At 38.4% G+C, this 21,783-nt stretch overlaps 1 protein-coding gene and 1 long non-coding RNA gene across 2 annotated transcripts; both read left to right on the top strand.

Annotated features, from left to right (window-relative positions):
• Positions 1 to 1,287: 1,287 nt before the first annotated feature.
• LOC131794460 (uncharacterized) lies at positions 1,288 to 2,615 on the top strand. The gene is made up of 5 exons (XR_010717126.1): positions 1,288 to 1,359; positions 1,692 to 1,763; positions 1,887 to 1,946; positions 2,206 to 2,280; positions 2,551 to 2,615. It is a non-coding gene; the product is annotated as an uncharacterized lncRNA (long non-coding RNA).
• A 1,017-nt stretch (positions 2,616 to 3,632) lies between these two features.
• LOC131779564 (uncharacterized) lies at positions 3,633 to 21,777 on the top strand. Its single transcript, XM_066164848.1, has 15 exons — positions 3,633 to 3,751; positions 6,619 to 6,690; positions 7,513 to 7,578; positions 8,239 to 8,310; positions 8,521 to 8,592; positions 9,031 to 9,102; positions 9,857 to 9,928; positions 11,460 to 11,531; positions 11,805 to 11,873; positions 14,551 to 14,622; positions 15,045 to 15,101; positions 15,610 to 15,821; positions 17,237 to 17,356; positions 18,622 to 20,136; positions 20,989 to 21,777. The coding sequence occupies exons 1-15, from the start codon at positions 3,633 to 3,635 to the stop codon at positions 21,150 to 21,152; spliced, it is 2,826 nt and encodes a 941-aa protein (XP_066020945.1). The 3' UTR covers positions 21,153 to 21,777.
• The last annotated feature ends 6 nt before the right edge of the window (positions 21,778 to 21,783 follow it).

Below are 21,783 nucleotides of genomic sequence, written 5' to 3'. Positions count from 1 at the left end.
GCTCATCATGGCGATCTCCGGTCATCAAGGTAAAGCAAGCCTCAGAAACTACGTCGGCCGCCCTTCGAGTGAAAAAATAAGAGCTTGCTCTGATATCCTTTCCGATCCATTGAGTGGAAAGTCACATCAGTCGCTACAGCCGAGTTTTGCGGCGCTGTCATCCCGAGCGATCTTCATGTTCCGGTGAATTCGTCTGTCGTTCATTCAAAAACGCTCGCCTTGAACAGTTTGTTTTCTACCTTGTCATGTGAAAAACCTCGCGTGTTTTTATGAGCCATAATTCAGCTGAATTTCACTGCAAATTTCACTTCAAGATCCTGTATTAGAGACTTAAAAACTTCAGGCAAAAGTGTTAAATTCGACCTGCCGAACTATTTCAGTTTGTAAACTATCGCAGAATTTGAACTTTGATGGTTTGACACTTTTGACAGCTTTAGTCTTGTACAGCCAATCAGATTATTTGAACCATTCTAACAGGGATTATAATTGGCTTATTGTAGCGTGCTTTATGAGAGTATAGAGCATGCTGACGACACTGTTGTTCGCTTTGCAAATAAAGTTTGTTTTCAAAATTGAAAGTAATTCTTGGGGAATTTAAGGGATTCTTTATTATAAAACAAATAGAAGAAAGAAGTGTAGAAGAAACACTCGACTACGTCTCGTGTTTCCCCCTACACTTCTTTCGTGCTCTAGCCGCTTCCTGCGTGCTTTATAACAGAACAGAGCACAGTCAAGGCTTCTCTATTTGTTAATTAGTATTCGCCACGTTAATACAATCGCACCCCCAGCTTCGATTAAGAAATTTGCGTCAATTGAACTTGTGAATTTTTGTTAGCTTTCATGAATATTCTCTCTATGTACTTAACAGCTCGTTAATTCAATTTCACCCCAAATCTTGATAACCTATAACGTTATTTTTTTTTGTACGAACCCACTTTTTTATACGGCACATTTCTCTTTCACAAAATTACACATCTCACTCATCTCTCGTTTGGGGGAAATTACACCACCATAGTTTCGATAAGAACTCTTACACTTAGAGTTAAGACATTCACAATCCTGTTTCCTCTACAAATTCTCTTTCTTTGCATAAATTGCATGCTATTGCCTCCTTTTGAAATTTCACACCTTCCTGAGATCTTTTGCGTTATTTTTTCTTATGTGGCATCGATTCAAGACCTCTCAATAACACTCCCCTCATAAGGTAACATATATCTTTTACGTCGACTCTGCAAATTGCATTTTAATCATTTTCATTCTTTTAACCATGTTCAATTTATTCCTTAGAGATCTTTCGAGTTGTTCCCTGAACACAATTTCAGAAGACACTTTTAGGGACTTGATTGTTTTGAAGGAATTGTAAGTAGTAATTGAGATAAAACTGTCAAGTATCAAGAAAAATAGGCAGGATTGTTGAAACAGTTAGAAAAGGAACTTCCCCAGATGACAAAACATTTCCCGAGTCAACAGTAAACGCACAAAAAAGACCATTGGTTAGCAACTCAATAATTTTAACTGATAGATGCCTACAACTTTAGCGAATCAAAATGAGGGATTTGCACTTGGAAAATATTCTTCTCCAAACGATTTTTAAATTAAGGTAAGCAGAGTAAATTAGCGGGGAACATTTGGCTTACTTAAACTTTTGCACCTGATCATGACTAGCTTTTTTGTGTGCTCTTTTTTCTTAGAGCCTTGCCAAATAACTCATTGCGGCACATTCCACGAAACACTTTCAAGAATATGAAGAAGCTGGATATTGTGTAAGGGAATTTCTAATTGTTGCATTCAACAGTAAATTTGCATTGTATAGTCGAAAAAAATGTATTAAGGTAATTAATTAACTAGTCTTCATTTCCTAACATTCGCTGACATTTTCTTTCCAGAAATCTGGAAATGAATTCAATTTCAGGGAATTTTTACCTTCCTCCAAGCCTTTCTATACTGTGAGTAATTAAAGTAGACGAAAGTTCATCGTAAAGTTCAGATTTACCTATGCATGCCATCTTAAAAAAGTCATACTATGTTTTATTTTGTCTTGTTTATTTTGATGTTTCTCGTTAGCTCATTCTCATTAAAAAAAAGGGATGTTATTTGTTCATGGATGAGACACAGTGACGCAAATGGAATGAGGCCGCGTGAGTCATCATAACGCCGTTAAATTCATCAAAAAGCTAATTAATTTTAATTATTTTATTTGACTAGTAAACTCGAACACAACCTTATATCAATTGCGGATGTAAGGGTCATTCTCAAGGGACTAACACGGCTTCGGAAACTGTAAGTGTAATTTTTCATCCGGAAAAAAACTTTAAAAAAAATGTAATTAAGATATAGTTATCCTAGAAATAATGTCATAACAAGAGAGAATAAACCTTATCCTCGATCTCTTGCGTTATCGTTATTCTGCCAATTATTGCTTTTGTATCTTGTTATATCATTCGTCACATTTTATTAAGCACGAATATTTGCCATCTGTTTTCATATCATGTCGACCTACCTGAATGTAGAAGAGAGTTTTTACTGATTGCAAACGGTTCACTTTTACAGATACCTTAATTCAAATCCACTTGGACCATCTCTGCCAGCAGATATCTTTGCTGTTTTTAACGATATGAAATGTCTGTAAGTTAAGTAGCTCAACATACAAATCACCACCATAGAACAAAGTATTAATGTTTGTCTCATGATATAGTTATTCCCGAAGTTGGTTGCGACGCTTGGACTGCGAGCGAGCGAGCGAGCTCTCGTTGCTTTTCTCTGTAGCAGAGCAGTTTTTAATTGACTGTAGAAAAATGAAAACCAAAGTAACCACAACGGCCAATCATAACAAAGGTTTACATCACCAACAACCAATGAGCACTCAAAGTGAAAACTCAAATTAGGGAAACGCGGGAAAACGCGGGCGACCAAGTCACGATAGGTTTTCGTTTGCATCTGATTGGTTAAAAGGATGATGCGAGCTTTGTAGATCAGTCAAAGACTGACTTTGCAAAACCAAAACAATATTTTGGATTCAATTTTAACACTCAATTGAAAATTGCTCTATGCATGGAACTGCAAATTATTGGTCATGACCATCGCTGAGTTGACTTGCTTGAAGGTTTCGTCAAAAGATAGAGTTAGATGAGGTCCTTGTTCAGTAGAAGCGCGTTTTGAAATAGAAGATAATTCTTCTCCACTTGGCTAATGAAAGATATTCTTTCATATCGTTTCACAGAAAATGTCCAACAGTGTCCTTAATTAAGACACCTGCATTTCAAAAAGACATTCATTGACTAATAAAAAAAATAACAATTCTCCCGAAGGCAGTTTCTTAAATCAAGAAACTTTCAATAACGTGGATCTCAGTCTTGCTCAATTTTTTCTACAGCACCAACCTGCTTTGTGTTGATTTTTTTTTTCAATAACTTTTGTATGTAGTTCCATGAAAAATTGCGACTTGGAGAATATACAAAATGGAACTTTTCGGTCGATGCAGCAATTACAAGACCTGTAAGTAGTATTTGACGTTATGTTTTCATATTCGAAAAAAGGTAAACAAATTTTCTTCAAATATGCTACAAGAGCTAATGTGGGCGCCACCATTTCCAAGACAATTATTTAACCTGTCCACGCACGCAAAACTACATATGGCGCGGTTTACAAACAGCTACCGCGTTGTATTTCCTCTGGGTCAAGTATTCTCACTGATCGTCAAGCGTCAAGTTTATGGGGGAAAGGAGGCTAGGAAGGGGGAGGAGTGGGCAAGGTAAGATTCAAGTGGCGGAGTTCACTTTCGAATTGACAAGTACACTTTTAATTGCGAATATAATAAATTTATTTCATTAAAATGCAGACACATCTCCTTACTAGTAGTTAAAATCACTGGTACTGAGTTCTAAATCGGGCACACATCACTTATCACATCCTTGACAAGTAGCAATCAAGTTCACTGCAGAAAACTAACAGCACGCAATTTTACGTTGCTAATATCTTGTTTAAAGGGACTATGTAAGTTTCTAAAGTAACTGCAGTGCTGCTTCGGTGGGAGAGTATAACAGGGTAATCTGGTACTACTTCGCTGACGAAGGGCTAACGCTCGAAACGTCAGTTTTTAAATCCTTAACGATGGCCAATTTACGTTATCAACTTAGTTGATAGTACTAAATTACCCTGTAATACTTTTTTCAGTTTATTATTCGACATGACATCGATGACATGACAATGACAATGATAATGATATCATTGTTAACTTTTCGGTTTTCAGTACACTGTCTTATAATAAGCTGACGCATATAGACAAGGGTACATTGGAAGGACTTACGGATAACCTTGCTAGTTTGTAAGTATGGTAACTATAGACCATCAGTCTTTGAAAAAAATGTGAGATTATGGAAATCATATCAAACTCACTATTAACAAAAGCCTACATCAAATCTGGGCGAACCCGCCCCCACCACTTTGTGTCTCTAGAACACACAAAATTTGGAACCTTTGGCTCAATTACTAAGAGACGTTTTGATAGTGATTAATTTTACCAACAAAAAAAATTTATAACTTATTTTGAAATACGAAAGCTTCAAGATTTAAGGAGTCAAATTTCAATTTTTAATATTCCGATAAGGCAATTTACGAAGACGTTCAGAGTGTCGTATCAGGGTTAGCCCGTAAGAATGGGTCCTAGCTCTCTCGAGCATGTTCAAATCTCAATTGTACCGCCACATTCGAATGGAGCGAGAAATTTTCTTTATTTTGGTATATAATTCGTCTAGTTTGCGACCGATTTAGATGGGTCAAATGGCCGCTCAAGTAGGAGCACTCTCGCTGGTTTTACTTCTGGTCTTCTACGGATCCGTAAAAGCCGTGGGAGAAAGATCAGAGGGTCCAAAAACAGGATGATTTTCCGGCCATTCGTTACCCACGTTTACATGCAGTATGAAAAAGTAAGTAGTCTCATAAATAAATGAAGCGATTTGATTTTTTTTCCTTTTGTTCCCGGAGATACGGCATTTTTTGCTGGTAAGTCTCGAATGTGTCTGATACCAGTCGTGTTTAACAATTTTTCAGCTATCTTCTCTACACAATTGCCAAAGGGAATGAAGAGGGAAGTGGCGAATCTACCTGCGCTGTAGTTGTGGAGAAGACCATGTGACAAACGGGCGTTAGAGGCATCGTCGTCAACAATCGAATAACAAATGTCTTCAGGAAAAAGATTGGGACCATGTGTGCAAAGCCAAAGCGAGCAAGAGGAAAAGTGGAGGTTTTGATGTCGAGGCTCACTGACAAATGGCGCGACCATACTTAAAATTACTTTATTGAAAACGAGCGCTAGAAGAATCTTTACAGAACGAAACTACCAAGCGACAGAAACTTGAGGAAGGGCTCGACGACACAGAGAGAAGCTGCAAGTATCACAAACTGAAAAAGATCCCAAAGATTCCAACGTGGTGAATTTGACTCGCTTTGCGACTTTGTCTACGACGGTCACAACGACAGGATGAAAGTTTACAGTCGTTGGTTTTTGTTCTTGTCTTCTTCTTGAATAAAAGCCCAGTTGAAAAGACCTCATCGGGGTATCGTTTTGGGACTCTCCTTTCCCTTGCAGCCGCCATGTTTACTGTTACGAAAAATTGTCTAAGTAAAGTCCCAGAACATTCTAATAGAACATTCTAGAACCCGAAGTCATCTAGACGTGACCTTCTGGTAAAAAGAACATTCTGGAACGTGCTATTTCTTACGTAATTATTCAAATTTAGAAACCCTGTTAATCTACTAAATTTAGTTCTTTAGAGAAGTTTCTAGATCCTTATACTTTATGTATATAAGAGCGACAGTTCCATCGAACAGAGAGAGAGATTTGCGAAGAAGCTTAGTGCTATAAAAACAAGAAGTCAACTAAAACAGTTTGTTGTTGTTACCGACGATCCTGAGTTTTTTCTAGGAACAACCCTGCTCTACATCGACACTCGTAACATTTACAAATGTAAATTGTCACCAATGCGATTGATACTCTGATGCGCAAGCGCCGTAGGGAAAGCGTTGTTCGCGCCAGCCTGGACGCCAATTAGAGCAAATGTTCACGCTTATGGGAAATAAGTTTGATATGCCTGGCGGCACCCATTTGCTGTGGAAAAATTCCATTTCCTTCCTCTGAAATTTGAAATAGCACTTCAAGACGAGACCTTTCAAGCTAATTGTATTCATATGCTTCAAACCTGAGAACAAGTTTGAGGAGTGAAAGGCATAAGAGTCCTCAACCTTCATCGTGGAGAGCCAAGAAATTTATTGTTTCTGTTCGAAAACATGGTCGAACTTCGGGCGTGGAGCAATTTTGTATCTTTTATTGACTCTCGAGCGTTTTGAAGGTGACTTAGTATGAAAGGTTGTGTTTCTAAGGTCAAGAGTAGTCTAGGAAGGAATGCAAACTTTTTCGAATAACACTAAGAGTAGTAACATTATATTCAAGGATTTCTTTTTCTGTTATGGTATGTTTGTCACGTTCCAGGATTATAGGGAAGTTTCTCTGAAAGCTTCGATTTCATATTCCAGCCACAGTTTCCTTTGCTCGCGTTCAAGCATATATAGCTTGGCTCATTGGGGTAAATAACTTGTAAATATTTTCCTAATCGGTTATAGGGTCCTTGATCATAACAGACTGAAGACGATAGGTGATGGAACTTTCAAGCAATTTATCTCTCTCGAAAGATGGTAAGTAACTCACAGAACGGAAAAAGGGAGTATCGTTATTCAAGCATGATCTGTGGAAAAAAAAGCTCATTTGAGAAGAGTTATAATCTTATGCTGTTATTTGCTCAACAGAGAGCTCCAAATAGCAAAATTACATCGAACCGACTGCTCCATTTAAGAGCCATTTCCAAACTCTTGACGGCCATTTTCTTGGGCTTCTCTACCTCTAGGGTTCCAAGTTTATCTTTCTTTTGTTTTATCTATCTGATGTAAGTCACATGAGTTATTTACGGATTGGTCTGTAAAAGACACGTTTTGAACGTTTTAAAATTGAAAGTCAATATAGAACAGGGGGAAAACATCCCACCCTCGTCCAGTGCTATAGCGCTCAGGTTTGGTTTGGTCACGGATCAATGAGCGTGGACTGTGATTGGTCACATTTCGTAATTGGTCCAATCTTTAGTCGCGAAATACGCTAATTCATTGCATTACCACGAAGTCAACACTTCAGGGTTAGGAAAGGGAAGGGGTGTATTATTTGGTAATGTTCGCGCCTGTCCCCTTTGTTTTCTGTTAATTCTTTTAATTAGCCAATCAGAGGGTTCAGTGTTTGTTCTCGTCACACAACACCATTTGTGAGTTTCGTGACGTGACCAAACAATTGCTTCCTTGGATACTAGCCAACTGAGTGGATTGCTTCCTCGGAGACTAGCCAACTGAGTGGATTTCTTCCACTGGAGAAGTCAAAACCAAATATATTTTCTATGAAAGAGAACCTCAGCTTAATAATAAAATCATTACAACTGTTTGTGTCTTTTTTTCCCAATTTTCTGAATCTTTTAGTTCGTTGAGGAATAACAACCTGACATCCGTTCCAGATTTGAAGCGTCTCACATTTTCCGGAAAAGTGTAAGTTGCTATGATTTCTTATCATTGTGTACCTAGGTGGTAGGACAAGGGATCTGGAATCCGAGAAATAATTTGTCCCATTGTCAACAAAGTCATGCAATCAGTTTCTTGTCTTGGTCCCTTCATCATCGTTCCTCGAAATTACCACCGACAATCGGCGACGAAATTGTTGAACTGGTTATTATGTTGGTTCAAAATAAATAAATATGTTGGTTCCAAATAAACCCGTGAAGTAGTGAATAAATGACGGTAAATATATGAAAATCATATATGTGAAACGCGGTTGAAGAAACGAATATGGAAGCGATTCTCGCAGTTATGAACACTACTTAAATAGTCGTGAAAATAAGGCCTGAAAAATTTCAGGCCTGTACTGGATTTGAACCCGAAATAGACTGAGTTCGTAAGCCAAAGGATTTGGGTTGCTGTCATGATTATACTCATCTGCAACACCTCGTTACTAATTAGATTAGTACAGATTCGAAAGGCCAAATGACTCTTGGACTAATACGGTAAAAATTGGAAAATTTACCGTCCTCACAAATGTTAGGAAAATATCATCACTAAACAAGAGTCTATCTATCGTCAAAATATCAAAGTGAATTTTAAATCAGCGCTCAGAACTTGGATTTTTCTGCATTATGACCTTTCTTTTTTCAGAAACTTAGAAAATAACCAGATCACAGATGTAACGAAAATCGTAACATCAGGAATTCAAATAGTTTTTGAACTGTGAGTATTTAATTCTCTTAGCATCAAATGATTCCATTTGGAAATCTGAGGGACACAGCATTTTTTACTATGTTTACATGCATCAGGCAAAGGTTTGGCTAAGGTGAAGAGCGCTTTAGCCCTAGAACCAGTATGACAGGTACTAACTGGAAGTATTTTAAGATTTTGCGCAAGGAATGAAATTTTGTGAATGTTTCTTTTTTCTCGTAGATATCTGCGTAACAATAAGATCGAGTACCTACCACCAAACATCTTTCAGAATACTATTGTAGTAGCAAACCTGTAAGTAACTAAAAACAAAACCAAGAAGGAGTTGTTATCTTGCGACTGTCTTTTGATATTTTTGCCCGTGAAATGACGTAATACTAAGTGAAAACGGACGCGATACAACTTTCTATTTTTACTCGCGATCGGGGTCTATTATTTTCACTGGGTTTATGGTGAGGTAAGGGGGGGCCTGGTTTTTGTCACTTGGCCCGCCGGCTTTTCTTCCTACTACGATTCTTGCTTTTTTACTCAAAATAAAAGGGGCGGGCCCCCTGGGCCCCTCCACTAAATCCGCCACTGGTAATACGATGTATGGAGTACTGAAATCTGAGTCCACTTACAAATTGTAGATATGTTAGTTGCATATAATCATTTCTAAACTTTTTTTTAGAAAGAGCAATTGGGTTTTTTAATTTCTTGTTAATAACTTTATTCATCTTATCTTTTTTATAGTGATTTGTCGTTCAACAATCTGCAGTCATTACCAGATAACGTATTTGATAAGCTCAAAAAATTAGATATTCTGTAAGTAAAAGGGAAAAATATGGCAATTTTGAAAAAACATTCAATTCACTTCTCCCAGTCGATGCATACATTCGGTAATCTATCGATTCAAAATTTCTATATCCCTTAAAAAGAGCGATGGGAATGTTAGCCACCCAATATAAACCAAATTAATAATTCTCTGCATTTTTTCCGTGTACTTGGTCATTTGCCCCATAAAGGATTCATATACTATAAATTCCTTTTTCTCAGTTTTGTTGCCTACAAACTGCCCGAAGTTAAGTGTAATGAAACAACTTATGCATGTCCCACAGGGAATAAAAAGCAGTTCTTCAAATGATAAATGTAGCCTTTAAAGGCCTGAATAACGTCCGCAACATTTCAGCTGAACATCTCGCAACATTGTGGCGCACGACATTGTGGCACGCGTTTGGCCAACTTGTAACAACGTGTTGCAAGATGTTGGATGATGTTAGATCAAGTTTGAAAACTATCAAATTCTTGTTGCAACATTTTTGGATGTTGCAAGATTTTTTGCGCGTTTGGACAGCTCTTTTACAATATATCACAACACGATCCAATAATGATGCAAGATATTGCATTGAACTGTTGCGTGCGTTTAATTTTTGAGTGGGCCTTAAAATCATGAGGCGTGCGTTATGGGCTTATATCTCTATGTAATTGATCGAATAGGACCTATTCCGATGTATATACGTTTTCTCTCTTTGTGTACTTTACTTTCCTTCTTAAAATTTTCTTTTACTTTTTCTTTAAGGATGCTTAGCTTCAACAACATCACTTCCATTAATAAACGCACCTTTAGTGGACTTTCCAATTTGAACACACTGTAAGTTTCTACAGAGGTTTTATGTCACGGTAGTGTAGCGAACGAAGAAGTTACTTAGCTGAACTCAATGGGGCTGTTATTTACACCGGGTCTAACCCAAACCCCTTTCTTACATGCAAGGAGAGGGGCTTACGTTTCCTACATGATTGGATTGTTTTTATTCCATTAATGTCTTTCAATTGCCAGCTTTCGGCCCTCGTGACACTGTTCACAGAGTGAATATTCATATGAAAGATTCAGCTTTATTCAGGATATTTCATGACGCAGCTTTGTTAAACAACGGCTAAACTTTGTTCAAATAACCGGCCCAATAAATTTAACATCATATATTAATAGTTTATTAGGCGTTTCGAAAAATGACAAACATAGATTTGTCTGGATTAGAACTATGTAGCTGCAAAACATAGGGCATGCGCAAAGGGTTAAATTTTGGTCAGCCGCGCGCAAGCTCCCACTCAAAGGCTCAAAGGAAAACTTTGGAAACAACCGCTGTCACGCCAATTACGCGAAAAAAAAAATTTCAACAAAACAGTGATACATTCATGTATAGGGTGTTTCGAAAGTTTTTGAACTTGTTAATTTTCTCAACAAATAAATTGATTGTTAGAATTTTATCAATAAATTGAAGCAGAGAATTTGTTACAATTGTTACCAATAGCAATTTTAATTGTCTGCTAGTTGTCTTTGTTTTGCACAAAATCTGCATGAGTGCGTTTTCCCATCATTTTTCGTGCCATTTGTGTATGTTGTTCCTTTCCCGAAATTGTTGATATTCTTTAGTATTAATTTAAATAAATGATGAAACGTTAGAAGAAAACAAACCGGAACGAACTTTTGAAACACCTTGTTAATCTGTAAAAGGAAGTAAACTGGGGAAAGAGAACACTAGAAACTTTTCGCACTCAAAGCTTATTTGATTACGGGTTTTCTGCTGAAGTGCCATTTTGTGTTGAGCTTTACCACAAAAGTTGTACGGTGTCCAACACGGCGACTTACTCGCTTGTGTGGTTGTTCTTTAAAGAACTTGTGTTGAAAGCCTAAAAGCACGCCATTTAGCCTTGAAAACGTTCGCAGATGCACAGAAGTTTGACTGCCGTGTTGATGAGAATATATAAACACAGTATGACGTCCTATATTCACTCGTAGTTTAGATAACAACCTCTATAAACAGTATAGAAGTCAAAACACATGTGGATATTCTCCTCTGAACACTTGGGGAATTCATTAAACAGAAGAAGCTACGCAAACACGAAAAACAAATACATTTGGGCGAAATATCACGTCGATTTTCCTTGTTTACAAATTAAAGGTAGAAGACGAGACCCATATTTTAATGAATTAAATGTCGATTTCATAGGAATTATTTTATCGTAACCATATCCGGAGACTATGAATAATTTCAAATAAACGAATTGACCAGTCTCATTCTATAATTCAACTACGCGTATTTCTATATTTGTTGTGAATGACACTTCACATGCGACATTATTTTCTTATGGGTTTCATGTTTCCTTTGAATTATAATTTTCAGAATGCTTATCAAAAACAATCTGGCATTTATTGCCAAAGACGTTTTTGATGAAACTCCCCTTCTCAAGTCACTGTAAGTATAAGTTTCACTCCGTGTTACGGAATGTTGCAAATTTCTAAGTATCAAGTGCATAGCTAGGGGAGTTTGGTAACTAAGCTAATGTTTTTATGGTGGAAATGGCTTTTAAAATTTTGGAAATTGCTTTTATTTGATGTTAATAACTCATGCAAGTTTTATCATTTTTATTTGTTTGCAAATTACATCTCATTCATTAATACGATATTTTCATGATTGTTCCGGATTGGAGATTTTGCTTCAACGAAATGGTTTTTTCTTCTTCTTCAGATTTCTTCACAGCAATGCAATTAAAACCATTGAAAGCAAAAGCTTCGACAGACTTGTTCTGAGGCAGCTGTAAGCAAACTGCAGCTTAAAAGTTGAGATGCAATACATAGGAGAGATTTATCACCGCACGGCAAGAGTGGCCACGGCAAGTGTCCACTTTCGCCGTTTGCCTTGTACATAAGATTTTCTTCCCTTTTTCTTTCGCCGAGAAGAGGTTAATTCCTGGAAAAAAGTTGGTCAAAACTATTTCTTGTAGGTGATACAAAGGTAGATGAAATTCCACGGTTAAAATCATTTCACAACCGAAGTGACGCGAGCTTACACGAAGCTAAAGTAGTAAGGTTTATGTGGAACGTGAAAGGACAAGCTGAAGTTTGCCGCTTCACGTAAAAGCGGTGCTAAATCTTCCTAATTAAATAATTTACTCGCATGATTCAAGCTAAACATCTTTGTTGAAATGGCTATCTTTAAAATAAGGAACGGGAAATGGAGGGAACGGGGAATGGGGAACCTTTAAAAGGGGGAAACCTTTAAAAGCTGGAATCTTAAAAAGCGGGAATCTTTAAAGTAAAGGAATCTTTAAAAGCGGGAATCTTTAAAAGCAGGAACCTTTAAAAGGGGGAATCTTTAATTAAAACGGAGAATCTTTTCGTAAAATCCGTTCCTTTTTTTTTACCGTTCTCCCTTTTACCGTTCTCCCTTTTACCGTTCTCCCTTTTACCGTTCTCCCTTTTACCGTTCTCCCTTCTACCGTTCTCCCTTTTACCGTTCTCCCTTTTACCGTTCTCCCTTTTACCATTCTCCCTTTTACCGTTCTCCCTTTTACCGTTCTCCCTTTTACCGTTCTCCCTTTTACCATTCTCCCTTTTACCGTTCTCCCTTTTACCGTTCTCCCTTTTACCGTTCTCCCTTTTACCGTTCTCCCTTTTACCGTTCTCCCTTTTACCGTTCTCCCTTTTACCGTTGTCCCTTTTATCGTTCTCCCTTTTACCGTTCTCCCTTTTACCGTTCTCCCTTTTACCGTTCTCCCTTTTATCGTTCTCCCTTTTACCGTTCTCCCTTTTACCGTTCTCCCTTTTACCGTTCTCCCTTTTACCATTCTCCCTTTTATCGTTCTCCCTTTTACCATTCTCCCTTTTACCGTTCTCCCTTTTACCATTCTCCCTTTTACCGTTCTCCCTTTTACCATTCTCCCTTTTACCGTTCTCCCTTTTACTTTCTCCCTTTTACCGTTCTCCCTTTTACCGTTCCCCCTTTTACTTTCTCCCTTTTACCGTTATCCCTTTTACCGTTCTCCCTTTTACCGTTCTCCCTTTTACCGTTCTCCCTTTTACCGTTCTCCCTTTTACCGTTCTCCCTTTTACCGTTCTCCCTTTTACCGTTCTCCCTTTTACCGTTCTCCCTTTTACCGTTCTCCCTTTTACCGTTCTCCCTTTTACCATTCTCCCTTTTATCGTTCCCCCCTTTTACCGTTCTCCCTTTTACCATTCTCCCTTTTATCGTTCCCCCCTTTTACCGTTCTCCCTTTTACCGTTCTCCCTTTTACCGTTCTCCCTTTTACCGTTCTCCCTTTTACCGTTCTCCCTTTTACCGTTCTCCCTTTTACCATTCTCCCTTTTACCGTTCTCCCTTTTATCGTTCCCCCCTTTTACCATTCTCCCTTTTACCATTCTCCCTTTTACCGTTCTCCCTTTTACCGTTCTCCCTTTTACCGTTCTCCCTTTTACCGTTCTCCCTTTTACCGTTCTCCCTTTTACCGTTCTCCCTTTTACCATTCTCCCTTTTACCGTTCTCCCTTTTACCGTTGTCCCTTTTACCATTCTTTCTTTTACCGTTCTCCCTTTTACCGTTCTCCCTTTTATCGTTCTCCCTTTTACCGTTCTCCCTTTTATCGTTCTCCCTTTTACCGTTCTCCCTTTTACCGTTCCCCCTCTTACCGTTCTCCCTTTTACCGTTCTCCCTTTTACCGTTCTCCCTTTTACCGTTCTCCCTTTTACCGTTCCCCCTCTTACCGTTCTCCCTTTTACCGTTCTCCCTTTTACTTTCTCCCTTTTACTTTCTCCCTTTTACCGTTCCCCCTTTTACCGTTCTCCCTTCTACCGTTCTCCCTTTTACCGTTCTCCCTTTTACTTTCTCCCTTTTACTTTCTCCCTCTTACCGTTCTCCCTTTTACCGTTCTCCCTTTTATCGTTCCCCCTTTTACCGTTCTCCCTTTTACCGTTCTCCCTTTTACCGTTCTCCCTTTTACCGTTCTCCCTTTTACTTTCTCCCTTTTACCGTTCCCCCTTTTACCGTTCCCTTATGTAAAGATAGTCACCTTAAGGTTACTCGAAGGAGGTTAGCAAAGAGTTAGGGAGGGGGATGGGGAGTTCCTGATCCCGTTTCACGCAAAAATTCATACGTCACGTATTTGAATGAGAAAACTTGCAATGTCTCTTCTTGTCTTCAAGGCTTCGGGCAAGGACTAATTGAATTCACGGGTCCCATATATTTCAGGAGGCAAATCATATCCCACGTTGACATTAGTTCACGAATTACGATTGCCGTTAATTTTGGCCTTTATTAATCACACATAATTTACAAACCCTTTGCCTTCCTCTTAAAGGTGTCTTATTTCTGTTTTCGTTGAGATGATACTCAAAAAGTCCAAAACACTCATAAGAAAAAGAAACAAACGGCACACATAACATTGTCTGGGACCCCAGAAATGCATCAACTGTATAATGAATTAGTATTTCACTTTCAGAACCATTTTTGACAATCCTTTACCACTGTTGCCAGATGGAATTTTCGACAAAATGACAAACAATACGAAGGTGTAAGTAAAGACGGGAAGTTATACACATCAAATAGCTTAGATAATCACAACAGTATTGCCAGTCCTCCTTGTTACTTTCATGTATCGCCATTACATTATTGTCATTATTATCCTTGCCGTTGACTTCATCACTGTTACCCTTATCGACTGTCCCATTGACCATTTGTTTTCCAGTTTGGCTGCAAGCCCAGAGTGTTTGGTGTTTTTTTTTTTATGTTTTTGTTTTTGTTTTTTAATGTTTATGATTTTTTATGTATTTTGTTGTTGTTGTTGTTGTTGTTTTATGTTTTTAAAACCCATGTAAGATTCAGCCACGTAAGCCGCTTGGCTAATTGATCTTATACCAATTTCCATAATGATTGCGTTATTTTTTCAATCTTTACAACTTAGATTTATTTTATTCTTAATCTTATAATTGACAGATCATTGACGTGTAAAAATCTTCTTCAACTGCCTCGAGGAAGATATATGGCGACAATGTAAGTAGGCCTTAAATTCAATTTACTCTACACGCTATAAGCCTTTCAATAATGGACATCTAAACTAATAAATATCCAACTTCGTGCAGGTATTTTTCGAAAAAAAAGGTTATTCACAGCTAGCCTTGGTATAAACCTCTGCCTGGCCTAACCAAAGCATATTTCAATTCTTCAATTTCGATTGGCTCAATAAAAAAGCTACAGCAGTTGACCGTAGACCAGAAGATGGTTGGTATGCGTTTTTTCCCTCCATCATTTGCAATAGTCCGCAGAGTTATATTTGGGGGTTACTTGCGCTCCTGGGATGTAAGATATTTGGAACCAGTTCGAAAATACTCTGAGTTGGTTATCTATCATATTTTTCGAGCTCGTTCATCTCCCAATATTGTCGTTTTTCCCTGTTTCCTTAATTAATTTTTGCCTCAGTTTCCCCCTTGGCACAAAATAGGCAAGCCATACTATTTTGTATCACCGAGCCTTTGATATGTTGTAATTTTCTAACCTTCAGAGAATGTGCTCCTTCGACTTCGCTGCATGTTACTTTATCTGGAGAACAAAGCACCTTCCGAGCTGGCTGGAAACGCTCAGGCTTTGAATGCCGTGATTGTGACTCACACCATGTACCTACTTTTCCGTACAGAAGCTCCAGTTGCGCTGATTACAGTCTCTGTTCCGTTGGTAACTATACCAGTGAAACAGGCTGTGTCGAGTGTCCTGCAGGTATTAATGAGTACTATTATTCTATGGTTAAGTTTCGTTTATGGAGAGACTTTAAGGATAATTTTTTAGAAACAAGCATCCATATCTAAGGGTAAGCTCTAAGCATTGTAAATTACGGCTAACAGAGAAAGAAAAAGGTTCTTCAGTGGGGTGAGACCCAGTTATTACATCAGTTGGCCTCTTAGTGAGCCAGTCTGTGCCTACAAAGTGGAGGTGACCATAATTGGCCGAACTAAGATGCAACTATTATTGACGTTGTCAGTGACACAAAACTAACAAATGCGGTTAAAGGAAACAAGCGGTGAAATTTAATCAAAATCATTTGTAAACCTTACTCGCTTTGGCCCTAGGAATAGACTGGCTCAATTGAATTCAGGGGCAAATCACTATTTATGGCCTTCGTGTGGGAGGGGAGGGGGAAGGTCGGATGATTTTTGTAAGAGGGAGGGGGGGTGTGATATCCCACCCCCCCTCCCTCTTACAAAAATCATTCGACCTTCCCCCTCCCCTCCCACACGAAGGCGATAAATAGTGATTTGCCCCTGAATTCAATTGAGCCAGTCTATTCCTAGGGCCAAAGCGAGTAAGGTTTACAAATGATTTTGATTAAATTTCAGTTGAACTGGATCCTCCTTGAAATTCCAATTCAAAAAAATGGTCATTCTGCAAAATAAAACTCCCACGACATTTTCGTGCTACACGAAAGTAAATATTCACTGAATGAGATAAACTGTCACCTCTTTCTTGCATCGTTCCTACTACTGTCTGTCATTAAATACTCATGATGTCAGTTTGGAGAATTTGGTTTTAAATCAACTTGTAGTCCCCTAATTGAGTTTTCTGCTTTATTCTCCTCACTTGTCTGCTTAATACTGTATTGATATTGCAAGGAGAAATTCTGTCTTGGTCACTCATGGGAGCTAAAGAGTTAAACTTGCCTAGTACAGCCTATTTACCGTTATCGAGTGAAAAGTGATAAGTATAATTGGTCTTAATATTTAAGTGGTTATGTTACATCCAGGAAACCCTGTTGGTAAAAAATGTCTAAAACTATGTCTGTTCCTAATAGAATTTCCATAGCACTTTGCATGTATAGCAAAAATAACAGAAATGCGATCAAGTACATGTATAAAGAGGGAGGGGGGGTGGGATATCACACGGTTTTCAAGAGAACGAAGTGTGGGTAAGTCGTCGACAACAGAATTTAAAGGGACATTACAGAAGATTAAATTGATTGGTTGATTTTTTACTGGCATTGTAATATGATCTTTTACAGGAAACATTCCATTTGAAATGAACTGAAAACAAAACAAATCAAGAACATTTCTCAAAGTTCCTACATTGACAACTCCTGTTTATGGGCCCATAGTAACCCACTTGTGAAGCTGCTTCCTTGTTCTATGATATCTTTACAGGTGGTTTTTATCAGGATGAAATGGGACAAGTTGATTGTAAAAGATGCAGTAATGGTACATTTGTTTCTGCACTGCATAGTCCTGGGACCAAAGCGACCGATTGCGTGGCATGTCCTTACGGTAAATATAATGTTTGCTGTGTACTATAACTTTTTTTCAACTTGACCACGCCTGAGGACACTTCCTACACAGTCAGAAGTTTCAGGCATCTTATTTAGCCAAAACAAGTCTATTTCTTCATAATGATAATCTAAAATGGATGATCCAAAATTTTACTCGGCCTGAGAACAGGTGGACGAGGCAAAAGTGATTGTTTTTTTTTTTTTTTGGTGTATGTTTGATTGTTGTGGACTTTGATTCATTGCAGAAGAGAGTTAATTCAGTGCAGAAGAGGGCTAATTCAGCGCAAAGAAAGTAACAAATCAGACATTCTGATTGGTCAATAATCAAAGAACTCACAGATAGCCAATCAAATGCGAGCCTTGGATGTCGTAGCAAAATGTGAAAAATTGTTGGCGAAACAATGGCCGCAGTTTTAAGTAGGTTTTCCTTCGCCACCGCAGCTGAAAAACAGCTCAAACAACAAAAACACTGTAAAAAGCACTGATTTTTGGTTGTCGATTTGGAAAAAGTGGTGTTTAGAGAAGGGAATTGCCAAGGAAATCGAAAATTACGAGCCGACCCAGCTTAATACTATGCTCGAGCGATCCAACGCCAAAATTAAAAACAAACATGGTTAAACCTCGGAAACGACGACGGAAACGACGACGGAAACGACGACGGAAACGACGATGGAAACGACGACGGGAACGACGATTCCATTTCATCGAAAGTTATTCGGACACAGACTGAACAATTCCTTGAACTGTTTAGCCGGACTTTGAACTTTTTTTGCGCCGTAAAGATGTGAAAATATCATTGCATATTATTGTTTTGATCGTACGCGGTTGTTTTGACCGAACGCTTGGTTTAAATAAATTATTTTTGAACGATGCGTGCGCTTTTGCTCTTATTTATGATAAGCCATCTCGTATTTTTGCATGTAAATTATTAACGCAATCACATGATTTTTTTGGTGCTATTTGGAATAAACAAGCACTTGTTAATTTTTTCAAAGACTACAAATTGCACTCGCCCTACGGGTTCGTGAAATTTTGTTAGTCTTTAAAAAAAAATTACTCGTGCTTATTTATTCCAAATTGCACTCGAAATCATGTGATTACCTATATCAAATGTTAATTTAGGTCGCTAGCGAGGTCTTACATCTCAGCCAAATGAAATAAGAGAGGAAGTGAGTGCGTGAAAACCCTTTCCCACTCTATGCTATGTCACTTACAACTACTGATTGGTATTCCTATTGATTTTTAAAATCACTCTATTTTCAGGCACGCTTTCGAACGAGACTGCTGGATATCGTGCATGCAGATGTCTTCAAAGCTTTTATCGGTTGGATCGTTTTGGCCCGTGCTCAACATGTCCACCATACGGCTTTGTTTGTGAGAACGATACAGCAATACTTGCTCCTAACTACTTCTGGAAATGGTCCAATCAGTCTGAAAAAGAGCGTTTCAAAGGTTTTGTTAACAATATCCATTCTTATGGATCAGACTACAACAAGTCCTTTTCAACGTTCAATACTTCACTTCCGAAGCCACTCAAATGTCCCCATGCCAAGTCCTGCAAGGGTGGAATCGACTCAGAATGCCATCAAGGATATCAAGGGAATTTGTGTGCAACCTGTTCTAACGGCTTTTATTTCCGCTTCCACTCATGTTTGAAATGTCCTCACCTAACTGTAACAATAATCTCGTCTATCTTGGTGATTGTTCTTTTTGTTGCTGTGTTTCTAATAGTTCTTTGGGGTGACTCCAAACGTGCAGAGAATAACCGAACAGTTGCAGATGTCGTCATGTCGTGCTTCAAGATTGTGATTGGTTTTTATCAAGTCATTGCTGGTATTTTCTCAGCATTGGCGAAAGTCCAGTGGCCGATCACTTTGATTTCAGTGGAGAAATTTCTAAAAGTATTTGAAGGGAACATTTTTCAGTTTGCTCCACTAAGCTGCATTGATTCTTCTTTGCGTTTAGATCAGCTTGGAAAGTTCACATTGATCGTTGCCTTGAATGTCCTACTTGTTGGCTCACTTTTCTTGTATCTATCTCTTAAAAAACGCTACATCATGAACAAGAAGGACCTTAGCGAAAGCCAGAAAAGAACACAAGTTGAAAGTTTGAAAAAATCTTGCTATCGGAATATTTTCTTGCTGTTGTTGACGACCTACCCTACGACGAGCAAATCGATTATTCAAATTCTACCTCTTCCCGGTGCGTGTGTAGAAACGTGTTTCGCAGACGACAAGAACGACTGTATCTTCCTACTGAGAGCTGACTACTCCATCAAGTGTTTCACTCCTCGCCACAGCTTGTATTGGCTCATGGCTTCTCTTTTGGCAATATATCCCGTGGGATTTCCAGTTCTAGCTTTGTTTCTCACTTACAAATACCGTGAGTCCCGGGAAGACAAAGCAATTGCTTTCGGACTTCGAGTGTTCTTTGAGAACTATAAGAAGAAATTTTGGTTTTGGGAGGTCACAGAGATGTACCGCAAGCTGATATTGATCTCATTGATTTTCCTATTTGGATCCAAAAGCCTCCCTCAAATCAGCCTTACTGTTCTGACGGTCAGCGTCTTTGGAGTGCTCTACACCTTATTCCGACCAATCAAGGAAAAGTTTGAAGACCGCTTACAAACATTTGTCTTGTGGGTCATTTTCTTTGACGTTTGCCTTGGTGCAGTTTATACGAAATGGGATGAGAATCAAGAGGAGGGCAAGAACGAATCTGTGTTTGTGAATATCCTCTTCGTTGTTCTCAACGCCTCTGTACTGATGCTTGCCATCGGTAAGTGCCTAAGTTGGGTAAACAATGACATAAGGAATGTGCATGTTAGCCTTTAAGACACACGCGAGCTGCAAAGGCCTCCATAATTTGCACGTCTTAATTAGCAAATGAGGTTTGCAAAGATCACTAGAGAAGATTGGACTTGGAATCTACCAACTTTTTGCACTACTTTATTCCAACCAAATATCGGCGTAAAATAGCGTTTGTAGTAGTCAGCTCTCAAAATGGAATCGGCAAAATTACATAACGGCCAACATTAAAATAAAACCTTAACACATCAGGGACTTAGACAAAAAAAGGAAACTTCTTTCGATTCTGTAAGGCGTTATTCCTGATCATGAGTCAAAATATTTTCCCTTGTGTCTTAATAAAAGAAAATGCTTCTGATAATAAACAACGGCAGCTGAGGAAGAGTGTTTTTCCTTCTTCTCGCGCCCAGTCTCTCGGCGTTCGCTAGTTATGATCAGCCCATCGAATAAATGGGGGATAAAGATTCCCGCGCTAATTCGAGCTAACTTTGTATCAGATGAGTATAGAACACTCAGGTTTAATGAGGAATTGCCTTGATTTCTTGCACAACAATTTCTGATAACAATTTAGGACATTTAGTTGAAGAATCTGCAAGGAAAAAGAAACGTTGAATTATGTTTACAATGTCACGATTTTATTTTTGCTCTTTTATCTCCAAACGTCTCCGAAGGCAAGTCAATTTTTCTTCTGCAAATTATTACAACTCTTGTGTAATGCAAAGCCTAGGTTTTCTGTTGAAGCCTTGTAAGAACCTACCAATAATAAAATACTTGCCGTCCCTACCATAGTGTTAATTTCATTTCTTTTCTTTTCTTTTATCAGGAAAAGGGATTGTCCATATGAAGTTATTCAAGAAGTATGTTTTCTTCTGTCCAATGCGATGTTGCAGTTTCCTTCGCCAAAAAGTCGCTCATCTTAAAAATAAAGCGGTCACAAGAACGGGAACATCTGATGAACTGCTCAGCTCCAATGAAGATAGCGACTAGTATTTTCTTGAGCCCTTCACGATAAGGGACCAGTCATTATTTGTCGTCTAGGGGAAGAGGGGGTGATAAACGGATGATTTGTTTTTTTCACGATAAAATTTACCTGATTCCCCCATGAGGCTCTGTCAAGTGCTAATGATCCCTCTTTTACCCTAATGGTGATGACTGATGCCATTACGTTTCCCCTGAAAAACAAGTGATCCCCAAACAAAATTCCTCTTCCCCCCGCCTTGGCAAGATGCGTCGTGAAGTTACCAGACAGTTGTTTATCACAGCCGAATGAGAGGAGGCTGGAACCGAGACTAGATTCGAACTAGTAAGCAGATCAGAAGATAATTCTTCGTAACGAAATTAATGGAGCTATTTGTATTTTGTCTAGAAGGATCAATTTTATGATTTTAAAACCTGCATGGGCGATAGGTATGGATGGTTCAGCTAGCATGTAAAAACAATGTATAAAAGTGTAAAACGTAAAAGTGCAGATGAAATCACAGATTTTTTTTAGTAATTAGTAATGGTTGTCGCTATATCTTCTCCGTCTTTTACTGATGATAATATTTTGAGTATGGGAATAACTCTAACAATTTTGAAGAATATCTTATCACGTAGCTTTTAGGTTATCATAAAATTT

Source organism: Pocillopora verrucosa, chromosome 4 (assembly GCF_036669915.1).
Source record: "Pocillopora verrucosa isolate sample1 chromosome 4, ASM3666991v2, whole genome shotgun sequence".
Classification (NCBI taxonomy): Eukaryota; Metazoa; Cnidaria; class Anthozoa; order Scleractinia; family Pocilloporidae; genus Pocillopora; species Pocillopora verrucosa.
Note: the sequence above shows the minus strand (reverse complement) of the source record. Positions and strands in the feature narration are given on the sequence as shown.

What these genes read in the sequence shown, in the direction of transcription:
- LOC131779564 (XM_066164848.1), top strand. Translation starts at nt 3,633, where the DNA reads ATGGCGCGGTTTACAAACAGCTACCGCGTTGTATTTCCTCTGGGTCAA. An exon ending in GGAAGATATATGGCGACAAT is followed by an intron (nt 15,102 to 15,609) that starts GTAAGTAGGCCT and finishes TCTAACCTTCAG; the next exon opens with AGAATGTGCTCCTTCGACTT. An exon ending in CTGTGTCGAGTGTCCTGCAG is followed by an intron (nt 15,822 to 17,236) that starts GTATTAATGAGT and finishes ATATCTTTACAG; the next exon opens with GTGGTTTTTATCAGGATGAA.